The sequence below is a fragment of the Vitis riparia genome, chromosome 19, assembly GCF_004353265.1.
Source record: "Vitis riparia cultivar Riparia Gloire de Montpellier isolate 1030 chromosome 19, EGFV_Vit.rip_1.0, whole genome shotgun sequence".
NCBI classification, from domain to species: Eukaryota; Viridiplantae; Streptophyta; class Magnoliopsida; order Vitales; family Vitaceae; genus Vitis; species Vitis riparia.
In genome coordinates, this window is record NC_048449.1 from 23,837,619 (window position 1) to 23,855,862 (window position 18,244).

Genomic DNA, 18,244 nt, shown 5'->3' on the forward strand with positions numbered 1-18,244 from the left:
CGAACCGGTTTGCCGACTCTGGGACCTTGTCCCTTATTTTTTCCCAACCTGGTTCTAGGCTTTTGTCCCTTAATTTTTCCCAACCAAAAGGTTGGCCCAGCCCAGTTCAACACTCTGTGTCTTCCACTTTAAGCCAGGTATTTAAAGGCTTCTAGTCTCACAAAATTTCGATGTGGGATGCACCATATTAAGTGTAAGAACAATCTTTAGACCTCAAATTCAAAACATGCCATGTTTGCCACTACGCTGCCTATGTTTTATTGTTCAATAATGCAAACAAATAAAATTCTTTACAAAAAAATTGTAATATTTGCATCCAAGTAATATAATATTTTTAAAAAATATAAATTATAATATAAAACTTTTAATATATAGTTAAAATTAAATAATTGATTTTTTTTTTCAATAAATTTACATTTAAATATTAATACATTGATTTAATTTGATAATATCAATAATAAAAAATAAATATTATTAATTTTTAATCTAATATATATATATAAACTCTTTCATAATTATTTTAAATTTTAATAATATATATATACGTCATTAATTCGAACAACACCGATTTGATAACTAATAACTTGTTCGATTCAATGACCCATCCGATCGTAAAAACAATGAAAATAACACACTTGAATCGCAGTTTGACAAAAGTTCTCTGTAACTTGTTGACTCTATGATCCCATAATCATAACTTGCAATAACAAATAATTTTTACTTGTGATACAAATAAAACATCATTACATTGTAGATTTAGTTAAATGACATGAGAATATATAAAATGATGAGATAAGCGTACATTTTTTTCAGTTAGCATTCTCCCTATTTTTGGATGATTTCATAATACTTTATTGAGAACACCTAAAAGCAATTATGAGAAAAACAACTGATTTTCCTCCAAAAGCTAGATTATGTGAAAATTAGTTAGGGGTATTTTTTAAGTTAAGAAATTCTAAAGAACATAATAGTTCCCAAACAGACCTTAAAAGACTCCAACAACAAACACACACACACACAAGGAGAGAGAGATTAGTACACTTTTGCCCTTTCCAGAAAACAATAAATTTGTTAAATCAAAACAATGATAACTCATCTCCTCCTTTCATACCAATATGGACTGTTTACCAACCTGTAAATAGCCTTTTCCACTCCCATAAATTTTGACCCAAAATTGCCCTACTCAAAATTGGGAAAGAACGGTACAAACTGCAAAGATTACACAAGAATCAATCTACCTTTTAAGCCTTCAAAATTTTCTTGAGCTGTAAACATCACTCATCAACTGGCAGTTTTTTCTGCATTTTTCTTGGGTTTTGAGGCATGTTTTCTCTTCTTTTGATTCTTATGTTCTTCGTATACCTGCAGGGATAGTGTTACACGATCTAACTCACCCCTTAATCTCTCATTCTCCTTGATGTCGTGCAGAATTGTGAAATGCTCTGAAAGTTTCTTCCTCAACCCATCTTCATCGATTGGAGTAGCAGCATCTGGAGTTGGGTTGATGCTAGCTGCTCCAGATGACCCGCTTCCTCGTTTTCTCTTATGATTTGATTTCATGACGATGTTCTTTGGATTGATGAATGACTCGTGTTCAAGTGATAAGTCTGCAAAGGCTTGTTGAGGAGAAACCGTGGCAAGATAGACTTGGTTGTGACCAGTGCTCATGCCTGAGACGTTTGAAGCCATTGTTGAAACAGCTGGGTGGTAGTGCTTGGATAGAAGATTGAGTTCCCAAAGGACTGAGGCGAGTGCACCACTTTGGCTTGGGTCAGAGGCGTATGGCTGATATTTCTGCAGGAGAAGAAAATCAAAAGTGATTAGACTGAGTTCAATAGCATCAACGGAAGATGGCATAATGTGGAATTCAGAAACATTTTCCAAGATATCTCCACATTTCCAGTATAAGAAACAATTATGAGTAAATTGTAGTTACAAGCATAGATCAATTTGTTAAGATAAGGAGAACGATTTTCATGTATTTTTCTGGGAAGTCAGCTTCTGGAATTTAAGCTGGCTATACAGATTGTTACATTTTGTATGATGCATTGCTTCAATGGTAATAATGAAATATTTGAGCAAAGCTATGCCAAGCCATTTCCAAATTTACTTCCCTGACAACCAAAAGGATGCCCCAGATGTTTCATTCTTTTGAACAGAGAAACTAGCAAACTTACCACGATGGAACCCAAAACTGAACCACCTCCTGCATCATTTTCCAACAGATGCCGGCACTTAACGTTCTTCTGAAGAAGATGCTTTAAAGTAACCAAGGCTGCAAAAATTTTGAAAGAAGTAGGGGGTGAGACAAATAAAACAATAACAAAGTACCTGATGAAAAATAAGTAGGCATTAGGAAATAGGTAATGTACCAGCCATGGACTCCGCAGACCCAAAGCATAACGAGAATGTAGCCAATCGTTTTATAAAAGCAGCAGCCTTTTGCATGTCATGCTGTCTATCATCACACAGCATGATCTTCAGTGCTTCGGCTAACACCTCACCCTGATCTCTGCTTGGCAAACACCAATATTATGAATAAAAAATTAGTTACCTAGAAAATGATTTTTCTTCACAAAATTCTCCTCCATGAATTTCGCAAACCTGATCTAGCAATGACTTGCATGAAACTAACATGAAGACTGACTGATATTATGATTTAAAACAAAAAAGGGTGATGTCCACATCATTTCACAAAAAATTCATGAGTGGTGTTAGTTCTGATCGATAAAGGTGCAGCCAGCTTAAACACTACAGCTACAATAAAAGTGGATAGTGCGATATAGCCATGTTTCAAGTGTTTCTTATTCTTGAATCAACATGAACATTAGGGATCAATCCTGTGTGGTGCTGCACATGAGCGTTCATATAAATGGTTCGCGTCCCACCCCCTCCCCCCCCCCACCCTTCCTTTTCATCAGAAATCAGATCAACTGACTTCATGCTTCTAACCTTTAAGTCCAATTGAGTCAGTTTTACAAGCAACTTTCAAAATAAATCATAGCTATATCACAGAATCATTCAGAGCTAAGCATGAAGGGAACATTTCTGCACAGTGAATAATATAGCATTCATGTTCACTTAGTAATGATTTTGGAGATCGAATGTCAGACACTAACCTTCCGGGCCTGTACTCAATAATAAGATTGTAAAGCTGGATGAAGAATTCCTGTAAATCAACATTCAAGGCCTCAAGATTGTTCCTCATCACTTTGAAGGCAACAATGCAGCATCGAAGACGTTCAGATACAGTCAAAAGTTTATTGCAGGAACCATCAGAGTTGCTGCTGCCACAGGCAAGCTTTCTCAGACAGTTCATGAGATCGCCCATAAAATCTAAGTCAATCAGGTGAGAGAATTTTCCTAATCCTATCAAACATGGAACAAGCAGGGGATGATTCCCAGATGCACCAGGTAATGAACTCCCATTCTCTTCAGATCTGAGAAACAAAATTGAGAAAATAAGAACCCAGTTTTCCAGAAATATAAAATTTGAGGTAAATTAAGCAATTTTGCTCACTTCTTTTATTTTCAGTAAAAAGGGCTATGAGTCAACACACACCCAATTTTCATGGGGAAAAGAAGAATAAGACTTTGCTGAATCTATCAACTCCAGCACAACAGGATCTTCTCAAGTTGTTTTACCATGGATTGTAATGTTCAATTGAAAAAATAGCGACCAAATTTAAAATTCCAATTTGCTTTCAGAAATAGCTTAGTCATTTGAAAACAGGATGTCATAATACTGATGATCCAACACACAATCAACTTGAAGTCAAATACAAACTTGAGCCATTAGCAAAAGCAAGAGTTAAATATAAAATTAGCATGACACCAGCAATACAACACAAATACAAGTATGTATCACATCAAACCCAACCCCCACCCCATTTTTTGCAAATTTCCAAAGTATAGGAACTCACCTGACTGAAATTTGCTGCAACACAAATACAAGAATGCATTACATCAAACCAAACCCCAACCTCATCGCAAATTTCCAAAGTATAGGAACTCACCTAACTGAAATTTGCCGCATACTATGCTTCAAGATGCGGAAGTATGTCTCAAATACAGCAGAAAGTGCCTCCGACTGCATCGTTCTCCGCTCCTTAACATCTGGGGCAAAAGAAGCAGCCCTAAAGTCGGCATTGACCTATGTGAAGCATCAATCACTTTAATAACCAAAAAAAAGAGAGGAAAGAATGGAAAACAAGCAAAATCAAGAGTGCAATCATTCGTAGGAATACCTCTTCTCTCATCTTTGTGACCAATTCTTGCCTATTTTTCTTTTTGTCTCTCTCTTGCAGCTCACCTGACTCCTCACGGTTCTTTCGCTTCTTATTTTTCTTGCTTTTGACTTTATTATCCTCATTTGGGTTTTCAGGCCTCCCAAGATCTTCATCAAACGTCAAATACATGAAAACCTGAGAAAGCATTGAAACGGTATCACAGAGATAAAGATAAAAAATGATCCAAAGAAAAGAAATTTTTATAGCACAAGTCAAAAGAGTATATATTGCCACTGGGTGATTATATGTAAGATGATCTCCCTAGCAGTAATTCATTTACATGCCATTCACTAATACAAGTCATGGTTTTCCACTGCCATTACAGTAAACCTAGAAGGTGTCAAAGAAGAAAGAGACTGAGGGGAGTGGGAAAGCCAGGATCAAGCAAGGTAAACATGCCCAAAGTGGAAATACTATTTGAGCTTCTCAACTCCCTCTCAATATAAGCAACCAAAGTTAGCTGTTCAAAATACTATGCTCACACTTCTCTTTTGGAATAAATGGCATAACAACTCCCAAGAAAAAGGGGAAAAAAAGGAGACACAAGTAGAAGAAACCATATCACAAGGACTCAGATTTCTGTGCTTCCATTTCCACCCTGACTTTGATAACCCCAGCACACAAATATAAGCTTGAAATGGAATAACCAACCAAAGATACAAAATAAGCAACAATATTAAATTTCATTAAGCAACTCCAAAAGTGGTTGAACAATGCTCAAATATTTTCAAGAAGCATCTATAATTGGGATTTATGAGTTGCTGCTCCCCATATAAAAAGAGAGAATTTAACTGAAAGCTTGGAAAAAGAACATTAGAGGCAATTGGATACAACTTGAAGCAGCTATTTCCACCATGGTTTATTGAACTGGCATTGCTTTTTTAAAATAGCATTTTCTAGCAGGAAACATTTCGGCAGCACATCCTCTTCATATTTTACACATGTGGGTGGTAGATGCAGCACCTGTGGTGGAGATGATATGCCTGATGGTTGTAGCTAAGGCAGATTTCCGATTCAACAAATATTTATGGCCAAACAGGAGGAACAATCAGCCAACTCATGTATGTTTTCATGTCATTTTTTGACACTAAGGACATTTTTAAAAAGTTATGCTCTATCTTCATCAGTAAGTACTGATATCCATACACTCACTTGATTCTATAAACAGCCTTCTTCATTCATGAGAAATAAAGAGAGTAAGAGAGATGCAATGTCAATTTGATAAGCCAAACAAAGGAACTAGTTAAAACATCAACATTCATTACCCCTTACCTCAATGGAATCAGGGTGCAATTGGCAATCATGAGCTTTCACATGATCTGCAATCAATTGAACAGCCTCCACAGTAGCTTCACCACCATGTTTCCCATCGTTGGTAAAGAGTGATTTAACAGTAGCACAACAAAGTTTCCTGTCAATAAATAGAAGAATTCTAGTTGGATAAAAGAAATGGAATATGCTCAAATTTGCCCTGTTTTTTTTTTTTTCCTTCCTTTTGTGGTAAGTTAATTCAACTAGACTCAAATTAAGTTCAAAATTAAACTATGGCTAAATACTGGCTGTACAAGCATACATTGCATGAGAAAAGCATCAATCTATAAACCCTCAACGGCAAGTTTGGGCAACATCATTAGTAGCTTATCTTTTTGATAGATAAAAGAAAATGTATTACAGATAAAAGAGGCTATACACAATGTGTACAAAGCAACCAACACAAAAACCAGCTAACGTGCCCTACAAACATACATTGCCTGAGAAAAGCATCAATCTATAAACCCTCAATGGCAAGTTCGGGCAACATCATTAGTAGCTTATCTTTTTGATAGATAAAAGAAAATGTATTACAGATAAAAGAGGCTATACACAATGTGTACAAAGCAACCAACACAAAAACCAGCTAACATGCCCTACAAACAGGCTAACCAATCCACAAATTCTAACACCGACAAAGAACCGTCCCCATTGTACAATTTAACCCAATCCCAAAAAAGGTTCAGGAAAGAATTTTTCACAATTTAACACCACTAGTAGCTTATGCGGCTACAGGAAATAAAAGTTCAAGCAAATGCAACTATTTCAGTGGGACCCACATTGCTCCAACAATCACAGCATTCCCACCCCTTTTCCACATAACCAAATTGTGAGGACTCTTGCTCTAATCGCTAGTTGATCAACACTCAACATCCTCCCCAAGTTGTTATTAAATAACAAATGCCAGTTTTCAAGGATCCAGAGGTCTAAACTTCTTATTCAATAAACCTTAACTCTTGCTTTCCAGCAACACTTCAAAATTGTAATACTTAACAAGTCCAACCTTATGCCTAGCTCTGTTCCCTTCCTAACCCCATGTAGAGGAGTTCAACATAAAGTGTGAGTATAGACCATCTGACTGCACATTCCTTCAAAGGATCCAAACTAGCATAGTACAAATGACTAAAAAGGGAAATTTTCCGTTTATACAGAAAATTAAAATTTTTATTGAGGAGAAAATTTACAGGGCAATGCAGATGGAGTGGAATTGCTTCAGGAATTAATAGCGTTTGATTGAGATATTTACCATCCTTGATTAAAGGTTTGCACAGAGGATTCTTATGTATTTTCAAGAGTTAAGACTAAACTTTGAGAAACTATAATCTAGTTGCCACCATTTTTTAAGCACCTAGCATGCCATATAAAAAGCATATGCCAGTTTCACCTCCACTCATGAATGAATATGAATAAGAAGATTAATGGAGAAGATGATGAGCCCTACCAAACAACAAAAGTAACTAATTACTTGTGCAACAATTTTTATGCAGCTCATTCTACAAAATAGTTTCAGTACAGATATTAAAGCATTGCAAATGATGCAAGTGATGATTGAGCTGAAAGACCCGTTCCAGTAGAAGGTCGTTAAATATAAAGAACAAAGGATATAGATATATCAGAACCTTACTACATCATCGGAGGAGCCTATGTTTTTTATAACTGCAGCTAACAAGCTCTCACGGAAGTTGAAGTGGGGAACTGCATCTAGCAAAGTACAGATACAGCGATAAACAATATGCTGAAATGAGGCCTGCTGTTCCAATGCCATCAACTTCTGCAGATATGCCTGTTAATTTGCATAAAGAGAAAAATTATTCAAATTTCAGCAAGATGCCCATACAAGTAAAATATGTACAATACTTGTGTTGTGCCAACAATAAGGAATCACGAATCAAATGGATAATCTATGACAATCCAATAAAATCATCTTAGCTATAGAGATACTCTAAAACGTTGGATCTTCATAAAGGCTTGAATCATTGTTCTAATTTTGAACATTAGTCTCTATCAAATTTTAGAAATTGTTGTTTCCCTCCTATTTCCACATGGTACTTAAACATGGATTTAACATGGTTTTAAGTAAATACATATAGGTCACTCTTTCCATCTGGAAATAAAATCTTGGAAAATGTACAGTAACAAAACATTGCAGTAGCTTCAGTTAGGAACACCCAAAGTGATGCATATCCTTTACTACAAAATGGAACAACAAAAAAGGGGTAGTGAAAAAAACTTCCACCAAATTTTCATCTACATCAAGAAAAATGGCATGGTTGAAAAGCACAATATGAGTGACAAGTTTAGTTTCCATCACATATACTTAAAATCATCCTTCCTTAATTTGGTATCCATGTAAACAGAGCCTTAAATAGCATGCAACAGAACTAGTTAACAAACAGTATAACCTCTAAAGAGATCCAACTCATATCCGCTCAGAGTTTAAAGTAATCACCAAGACTTAATCAATAATGATGAATCTGGATTGACAACATATTCCTTGTTAAAACTACTCCAAATTTTTGAATGCCTAATAGTTAATCACACATAGCCACATCAAATAAAATCTAGTTGCTTAATGATTGTAATATGTCCTTTTCATGGGGACAATAAGCATAAAAGGAATCAAATTAGCTAATTAAAAAACAAGTCACAGGCACCAATTTAGATGAAGGTAAAAAGAAGCAAAGAAGAATCCCAACAAGAGCATATCTAGCAACCAAAAATAGAGAAGTACTTCTCCAGCCAAGAAAGCAAAGACCATGGCCAGCATCCAAACATCTTAGTACAAATCAAGACTCCATTTTTGTTCAAATACAAGCCATTCCACAAAGCACCAAGCCAAACCTTGTATGTAGATAAAAGTGTGGATTCATAGTACCGCTTCTTTTTAACTTCCTTTGATACAGTCATCTCCAGCTCCTTTTCAGTAGGAAGCCTGATACGGTAGCTGTGATACACATTCAAAAGAGGAGTAAAAAACCAGAAATAAAAACAGAAAAGAATATTAATCATGAAAAGGTGTTTGAAGGGAACAACGGAATAAAAGCAGGATGTTTACCCAGGAATAATGTCTTTGAAAACAGCCAACAAAGACAGCAGCGCAAGCTTGACAATAGCCTGATCATCATCTTTAGAGATTTGCAACATCTCTTTTAAGGCTTTAATATTAGCTTCTGGATCTGCAAGCAGTGCCATTCCCAACTCTGCTAGTTTGCGCTTCTTACTTTCAAATGTTTCTTCAGCTGTGAGATCTTCTTTTACCTCAGCCTAGACAAGAAACACCAGTTTTTTTATGAGCTATGCTAAACAGAATTTCATGAGTGTCCAACTGCAGAAAAGAAAGCAAAGTGAAGTGTACCCCCGCCCCACCTTATAAAAAGGATAACCACCAAACAAAACATTAAAGAAGGCAATAAAGAGTACGAAGTCAGTAAAAATTACTAAATTAGAAATGGAACAATATTCTAACTAGACACCTTAGCATCAACCTTAAGCTTCAAAGAGTTAATACACAAGCATCGAAAACATGTTTTAGCATAGCACATATAAGAGATGTATACATATCAAAAAGGAAATAAGAAAACAAAAAAACAAAAAAAGAACCTTACATACAAATCTGCAAAGGCCTTTTTGTAAGTTAAATAAAACATTTTGAAATAACACTGCAAGATCTTTACAGTTTGAAGAAAATGAAGCACAGATACAGGCATTATATGGCACAAGAAAGGTAACAAAAGAAGTAGATGGAAACATTTAGAAATATCATCATCAATATTATACAATATTAGCTATGTAGTTTTCCAAAAATAAGAAAAAAATCTCTATTTAAGAAATTGAGAAAAAGCTTTTAGAAAACAATACAAAGAAGATGACACACACATGGTTCACACTCACACAATAAAGCACAAATGCATCTCAAATTGGAGTTTCAGAGTGCAGTAAAATGCCATGGGCAGCAGCACACAAGGCCATAGGGCAATGCCATGGTCATGGCACACAAATTCATGTGCCATTATGGTCATGGTCATGACAACAAAAAAAAAATCAGATTGGTGACACATTTGGCAAGCAGGCAAGCACACAAGAACTGAAGCATGCATGGCCTTGGCATGGGCCAAAGGCCACACTCACATGGATGGCACACAAAGACGCTTGCATGGACCAAGGCACCATTTGCCAAAGCTTCAGTAGTATGGATGCTTAACATGCAGCATGTTATTGGTGCAGCACATGTTAGAGCAAGACTAACGCTTGTTGAGATGGCTTTGTCCATAAGAGTGTTGTTGAAAGGAATATGTGTTGAAGTATTCTCAATGTCAGCTCCTATTGATTCAGAAGAGAAACTATAAAGGTTTGGCTGAGTTTTGGCTGTACATTGCATGTGCTTTGTATGTTCTCTGTTGGTTAAAGTATTTCTGACCAGGAAAATTTTGGAAGGTTGACTAGGGTTGCTTGGTGCTGCACAGCACAAAAAGTTGAGACTAAAATTAAATATTGCCTCGCCAGTCCACCCTGAGTTTCCTAGAGAATGCTTTCAAAGTCAAGCTTCACCATATCACTGGGAAGAGGCTTCTAAACCACTAACTAAGAGTTTAGGCGACTTTTCGATAATGTGAGCAATTAATTGTCTTTTCCCAATACAGTAAAGATCATTGGAGATAATTACAGAATCGCTTATAATAATATGATATTAAACTATTTGTAACCAGATCAAAGGCATCAGTCCAAGTGGTATTCCTCATAAAGCCATGGAGAGTTTGATGCTTCAAAATTTTCGAGTGATATTCTTTCTTTTCAAAAAATTTAAAAAAATAAAAATGCAGATCATGGTTTCATGTTCCAAGAACCATTTTCCAATTGAAAAAACTTCAAGTATTAGAATTAAATTCTTCAGTAATATCATTAAGAAAAAAAAAATAATGCAAAAAGCTGCATAAGGGTACATACCAACGCAGCAGCTTGTGGTGTTTGTTGCACATCCTCTGTTTTATCAAGTTCCTTCCCTTGTTTCTTTGCTTCTTTCTTACTCTTCTTAAGCTTTGCCCTCCGTTCTGCTTTTGTCAGCTTCACTATACTTTTATCTACACCTTCATTTCCATCCTCCCCATCTGCTTCATATTTATCAGCTGCATTTTCAGAATCTTTTGGTTTCTTTGGTGCTGCATTGCATAATAATAGCATGAACCAATTAGAAAACCACCGAAAAGACGAGTGAGTGAAAGGCCAAAAGGAGAATAGCAAGATACCTGTCCTGTAGTATAGTTCTCCATCTAAGGTTTTGACAGGAAGGGCATCTACAGGATCAACTTGAAGCGCACTCTCCTCTTTCTGTTTCTCTGCCGCCTTCTTCTTCAACCGCCTCTCATATAAAGCCTCCAAAGCATCTTCTTTCACATTGGCAACACGTGAAACATGCCTTTGTATATAAATAAAGTTCATTAATGTTTCACTTGGATCTTGAAAAGTAAAAGTAAGGGAAAAATATAAAAATACCTCACGCATGGTAGAAAAAGGTGATTGAGTTTAAGCTTGTTTTCAGTTCTAATTTTATTTATCTTTTCAACCCTGTTTTTCCCTCATTTTCTTGGCACCTACCCTTCCTCATACCTTTCATAATCCAAATGGAACCTAAATGCCTCAAGAGGGAAATCTCCATGGAAATGAAAATGAAAATTTTACAGAATTGTTTGTCCAACTTACTCAGTGGCATGTCATGTAAGTTTTTCTAAAATGGTGAGCATTTATATATTGCATTATGGAATCATTTCCGGAAAAAAGCATTCCTCGAATTTCTAACCCAACCAGTAAACACATTTGCACATATAAATATAATTCATATTATTATTTAATAAGCCACAATAATTAAAAAAATTCATTTCCATTTACCCCAAATCATGATTATACTGTTGGATAATAGTTTTTCCCCATACATTCATACAATTAAATTTCCCCCGTCCTTTTAAAAAAAAAAAAAAATCTTCACAATTAAAATCCAATTTTCAAGCGAAGTTCTGAAAATAATTTCAACATCCAAATTCAATTTAAATTTCGCTGTCTATTGAGAGAGCAATTCGAACTTCCCAAATGTAAAGAAAATGGTTATCCCAAACCCAATTCTCACACAACTCAAAACTTCCCAAATCACAAACTTGAGTTGGAAAAAAGTAATTCCAAAACCCAAATTTTACTTCAAATTCCACGTTGTATTAGAAGAAAATCAACATAAAAAATAAAAATCAAAAATCAAAACCCTATTATCACGAGAAAACAGAGAAAGAGATTGAGGTAACAGACCTAGTGATCGAATGAGTGTCCAAAGTGGAAACGAAGCCGGCGTAGTCTCGATTCTCATCGAAAAACTGCAAATCCTCATCGGAAACTTCGACTTCATCCTCGGGAATCTCTGGTGGGAGATCCGGCGGCAGGATAATCTTCTGCCTCTTCTTCTTCTTCCCCATCCCTCTCTCCTTTCCCATCATTCCCATGAAAGAATTAGATGAATTGGGAAGCTTCGAGAAAAATCGAGAAGAAGATTCTGAGATGGAGAGAACTGATGAGCTTGAATGCTTTCTTCTTCAGAATGGAAGTTGGAGGGTTTAGGGTTTACTGAGACAACTTTTGTCTCACGTGTTAGCTTATGTTTAAAAATTGAAAGTAAATTAAAATTTTAATAATAATATGATAATTATAATTTTAAAAAAAAACAACAAAATAAACGATGATGTATTAAAATCAGTCTAAACTAATTTTTCAAAAACACTTTTTAAATTAAAAGTATTTTTTAAAAACACCATATAGAAAATTAATTTTTATTTCCTATTTTTCATATATATATATATATATTATTGATATAATATATATAATATATATATATGTAATAAAAAATATTGTTCCTAATAAATAAGTTATAAAAAATTATAATATTTTAATTATATATAAAATATATTTATTTTAATATAAACAGGGTGGACTACGGGAAATTCCCATGTTTGCCCCATCTCACCTTGTTTAGTTTTTAAAATCAGATGGAGGTGAAAATTATTTTGAATAAATGTGATAACCATTATCATCCCTACTTATTCGAAATATTTGTAAAATAAAATTAGTTGGGTTGGGCTCAGACCTTACAAGGAAAGATTTAACCCAACACAAGGCCCATTCCAATCAAATAAGAAATGGGCTAAGCTCACACAAAACTAATTCGGCCCATTAGGCCCATCCAAATTTTGTTTTATCTTAAAGGTGTAAACTTGAAAAACTTCTACGAGCTCTATTATATCAAGAACCACATTAATCCTCAAAAGCGGTTTCCAAAACTCTCATTTGTTATGATTGACATGTGGATCAAGGGTGGGCCCATGAAAAATAAAATCACCCATATAATCAAACAAAAATGGGGCATTAATTAATTGTTTACTTAAAGTCTATTGGACACTCATTATAGGAAATACTTTTAACCAAAAAGTATTTTTGAAAAAATAAATAGGTATTTGTAAAAAAGTTTAAAAATTTTGAAAAATTATTTTTATTTAAAAATTACTTATAATTTTTTTTTTCTTTTTATAAATACTTTTTAAGAAATTCTTCTAAAAACACTTTAAGATAAAATCCTTTCAATAAGAATATTTTGAGTTTATGATATCTTATATAGGATAGGAGATAAAGTTTTTAATGTTATATATGTATGAGTTCTTCTTAACCATATACATATATTTTAAAGTTATAAGACCCATTTAGATTTGAACCAGACAATATCTATATAGTTGGGTATAGATTTTTACAAATGGTATTAGAGTTGATCTCATACACCTACTATGAGAGTAAGGGGTGTTTGTTTGTTTGGCCCTGTAATTCCATGCAATACAATGAAAATATTTTTATACCAATGCTATATAAATATAAGTTTCTTTTAACTATGTAAACGCGTTTTAAAACCGTGAGGAACCCTTTGGGTCAGAATAAATAATAACTACATGATTGGGTGTGAGTGTGAGTCATTACAAAAAAACACCGTCAAACACACTCTTAACCCTTTCAAGAGTGTGATTCATGGTATTTGTAGTTGAAGCATTTTTAGTTGAAGTACGTTTTTTTAAAGTGTATGAGAGAAGACTACCTTTTTAAGTGATTCTCAATGCATTTGATAGTATCTTTGTTCAACGTATTTTTAAGAAATGAGTTCATTTGAAAATATTTTTGGAGTTCATTTTGTAATGCATTTAGAAAACACTTCTTACATAAAAAGTATTTTGGAAGAAAAATCAAACATTTGGTAAAATTTAGAAAACGTTTTTTATAAAGATGAAAAAATAATTTATAATGCTCTTTGGATAAACATTTAATAGATGATTTTCCTAAAAACATTTTTAGAGAAAACATTTTTATTAAAATCACTTATGCGAAAAACACTATCAAACACATTCTTAGAATAATCAATTATCAAATGCTTCTCTAGAAAATACTACAAATAATTTTTCAATTTTTTAGAAATATTTTCTAAAGATTTTTTTTAATAGAAAAAACACTTCTTATACTAGAAATGTTTTCTAAAAACACCATCAAACAAACTCTACAAGTGATTTTTCAACTTTTAAATATACTTTCTAAATTGTCTCAAATACCTGATTTTCTTAAGTGTTTTCTAAAAATACTGTAAAATGGATTACAAGTGTTATTATAATAGCGGCTAATAGGAATGACAAATGGGTGGGTTTGGGACGGGTTGCCCCATCCCAACCCCACCTCTTTTATTCAAAATAATTCTCATTCCGATCCCATTTAAAAAATTAAATGAGGCGGGGCGGGGCGGGGCGGGGCGGGGCGGGGTGGGTGGGGTAGGGTAGGTCCAGTATGAGAAATTCCCGTACTTGCGCCATCTCGCCTCATTTAACTTTTTTTTTTTTTTTGAAAATTTTGAAATTTTTTTTAAATTACTTTTAAAAATTTTAATTACATTAAAATAAATATATTTTATAAATAATTAAATTATTGTATTTTTTATAACTTATTTTATTAAAAAAATATGTATTTTATTATTATCTATATATTAAAAATAGTAAAATAAAATTAATTTTACATATAATCGAGGCAAGATAGGATGGAACAAGGCAATACTCGAACCCGCCCCAAACCCGTCTCGGGTTTTAAAAAAATTTTCAAACCCTTTTCATTAGGGATGGGTACCCAAAAAAATCCACCCCTTTGTCATCCCTAATGGCTAAAGCTAGGATTCACTCATAGGCCTGGTGTTGAAAAGAAACCCAATTGTCATCCTAAGCAAATATAAAACTAAACTGGCCCATTAGGCCCACTTTCTTTTTGCTTTTTTGTTTTTCTTTCATTGATGTAGACTTGAAGAAAAAATTGTGTAAACTCTATACCGAGAACCCTAGGAACCTATAAAGAAGTCTTCAAAAATCAAAATTATTAGTGTTTGTCATGTCCATCAATGATAGGCCCATGAAAAATAGAAGCCACATGAAAAAAATAATGGGCCCACTAATTAATTATTGGTTTAGACGGTTCAAGTGTTGTGATAGTGGCATAAACTAGGGTTCACTCTTGGGACTCAGCCTTCAAAGTAAACCTAAGACCTGTCCTAAAGCCCATATGAAACAAACTCAGGCCCATTGGGCCTATTACCTTTCTCTTTCATAAATGTGAACTCTAGGAAAAACTTCCATAAATTCTATTGAACCAAGAACCATGGAAGCCTTCAAAACCAAGTCCTCAAAAGCCTGGTTCGATAGAGTATTACACGATGATAGGCTCACAAAATATAGTCGAAAACTTTTTTGGTCCAAATTCAAGTCAGCGTACTAAATTAATAACCTGGTAGACGAGATATTAATTTTTCAAACAAAAATTCATGATACAGTATTGAGTAACATTTACAAATTTTATTTTTCTTAATTTAATTCTTTATCGAGACCATGACAAATATGAAATTTCTTATCTTTAAGGATATTAAGTTTTGGCATCATATTCTTTTTACGGGTCTTAATATTTTATTGATAATCATCTATTCTTACTTCGCATTCTCTTAGAGCTTATTTGGGAATAGTTTTTAAAAATAAAAAATTGTTTTCCAGATTTAAAACCATGTTTGGTATTTTTTTTTAATAGAAAACAATTTTTAGAAAACTTGTTCTAAACAGTTGTCTAAGAAAAAAAAAAAAAGTGTGCAAATATGAAATGTGATTGAAATTCAAAAATACAAAAAATGGATTAAAAACATTTCAAGTTCTGAAATAAACTTTTAATATAGAAAACATCAAAATGCAATTTTTGAAAATTGTTCTCAAAAGTAGTTGTTTTTTTTTTTTTTTTTTTTTTTTTTTCTGAAAATGTTCTCAAATAGACCCTCAAACTTCTATGTATTAACTTTTAATCATAACCATTATTTTTATATTTATAAGCTATACAAATACAAGTAATACTCTCTCCAAATTAATAAATATTCATTTATCGATGAATTAATAAATTATTCATTTATTAATAAATTAATAAATTCACTAAGATAATGATTTCTCTTGGTCTTTAAACCTATTAGATACTGTTGTGATAGTGGCCTTTGCCTTCAAAATAATCCTAAGGTTCATCCTAAGCCCATGGAAAACTTAATTAGGCCCATTGGCCCACCATTTTATTTTATTTTATTTTTTTTCAATTTTCATAGGTGTGAACGTTAGGAAAAACTTCTACAAACACCATCAAGAGTCATAGGAGCTCGTCTTCAAAGCACTTATTTATTAGAGTTGATCAATGATGGACCCAAAAAAAAATAGAGGAAGCCACACAAGTAAACAACAATGGGCCCATTAATTAATTATTGGTTTAGACCTTTCAAGTGTTGATGTGAAGTGGCTCAAGCATCATATATTCCATGACTATAATAAATATAAGAGCTTTGTTTTAGTTGAACTAATCTAAATGATGATGTGAACCAAACCAAAAGCATTGAATGACGTCTCTTTCACTTTTGGATTGGAGCTTGTTAAACGCAATAGATAAATTAGGGTTTGATGGATTGGGAGAACCTAATTAATCAATGAAAACTTTTAACCCTGAATGGGTCACATCTTAATGTTATGGTGACTTTAAATCCTCAATATCCTTTCAATTTATGGAAATTCGTAGACAAAAGTCACATGATACGTTACAATCAATAGTGGCAGTTGAGGTATCGATGTTACATATATATGCATCAATCATAATGATGGTGGTAAAGGTTGATGAAGTGTTAGATATTAGGTTCCATCGAATTACTATCGGATATGTCAATTATTAATTAAAAATTAAATGATGGGACATTGTTGAAAAACTAAGAAAAATTTGCTTTAAAATCAATCTATGCTCATTTTATATAATATCATAAGTCATAAAAGCGTTCTTGAATGAAAATAATTGTATTCAACAAAACCCATTTGACAATATGGATAAAACGTGACAATCTTTGCAACCATGAGCATGTTGCTCTATTCAAGAAGTTCACTCCTAACTAAAATTTAAAATGAGAATTAATTATTGTTGATCATAAAATTAATCAATAAAAAACACAAATTATAAAACAGGTAGGACTATCCAATTGCAAAACTTTATCACTTTTTCTTTGTTTTAGGTGGATAACATAACGTGCTTAAAAAACAAAGAAAAATGGAGTAAAAAAAATCTCAAATTCATATGTTTGATTTCCATAAATCTTACGAAAATGATTTTAAAATTTATATATTTTTAAACTATTTTTTCTTAAATAAGAGAGGGAAAAGGATAATAAAGAAAAATATAAAAAATTATTGAGTTTACACTAATTTTTTATTTTCCTTCAATCTTTCTCTTCTTCTATTTTATTTTTTTAATGTTTGTTTTTTGGTTAAATAGAAAAAGTTGAAATATTTGATTTTTTTTTTTATTCAATTAAAAGTAATATGTTAATAGCAACCGATATAACTAAACTGAACCTATTAATAATAAATTCATTCAGCAAAAAAATAAACACTATTTTCTTCAATATAATTAAACTGAACCCATTAATAATGAATTCATTCAGCCAAAAAATAAACACTATTTTCTCCAACTTTCCATGATCTAATTGGCTTTAAAAAAAAAAATCAATATTTAAGTATGGTTTTTAACCCGCTTTTAGATGAAACAAAAAATTTCATCCCATTTTATTTTATTTGATATAAAAACATAGTAATGGAGAATGATATTACTCAAAATCAAATAAAATATTAATTAATGGGAAGATGATTAGTTGGTGAGCTTTAAAAAAAAATAAAAATAAAAAAAAAAAATATAATAAAAAAAAAAAAAAATAGATAAAAAAAAAAAAAAAAAAAAGACCTTTAAAATATAGATTATAATCATTGATTTAAGGTGATTAGGTAGAATGATGTTGACTAAACAAACATTTAATGACTTTCAAATTTTAATATATGGTAGACTTATTCTTAACATGCAATAAGTCGGGTTGTACAAGAAAACCATTAAGTAATTAATTAGAATTGGTCACACCTTAGCTGTTAAGATAAGCTTGCATTGTATTTCATGGCAATGACATCACATTTCAAAATTATGTTCTCTAGAAAATATGGGAAAATACATATTTGATGGTGGAGTTATGCCACAAAGCATGGTAAAGTGAC

The 18,244-nt window shown here is 32.9% G+C and overlaps 1 protein-coding gene across 1 annotated transcript; it reads right to left on the reverse strand.

Moving 5' to 3' along the window:
* Positions 1 to 971: 971 nt before the first annotated feature.
* Positions 972 to 12,195, reverse strand: LOC117909187 (nucleolar complex protein 3 homolog). Its single transcript, XM_034823105.1, has 13 exons — positions 11,892 to 12,195; positions 10,844 to 11,013; positions 10,545 to 10,756; positions 8,656 to 8,864; positions 8,442 to 8,544; positions 7,220 to 7,383; positions 5,562 to 5,700; positions 4,248 to 4,424; positions 4,017 to 4,153; positions 3,120 to 3,440; positions 2,373 to 2,512; positions 2,178 to 2,275; positions 972 to 1,794 (listed from the first exon to the last, which is right to left on the reverse strand). The coding sequence occupies exons 1-13, from the start codon at positions 12,080 to 12,082 to the stop codon at positions 1,282 to 1,284; spliced, it is 2,574 nt and encodes an 857-aa protein (XP_034678996.1). The 5' UTR covers positions 12,083 to 12,195; the 3' UTR covers positions 972 to 1,281.
* Positions 12,196 to 18,244: the final 6,049 nt, after the last annotated feature.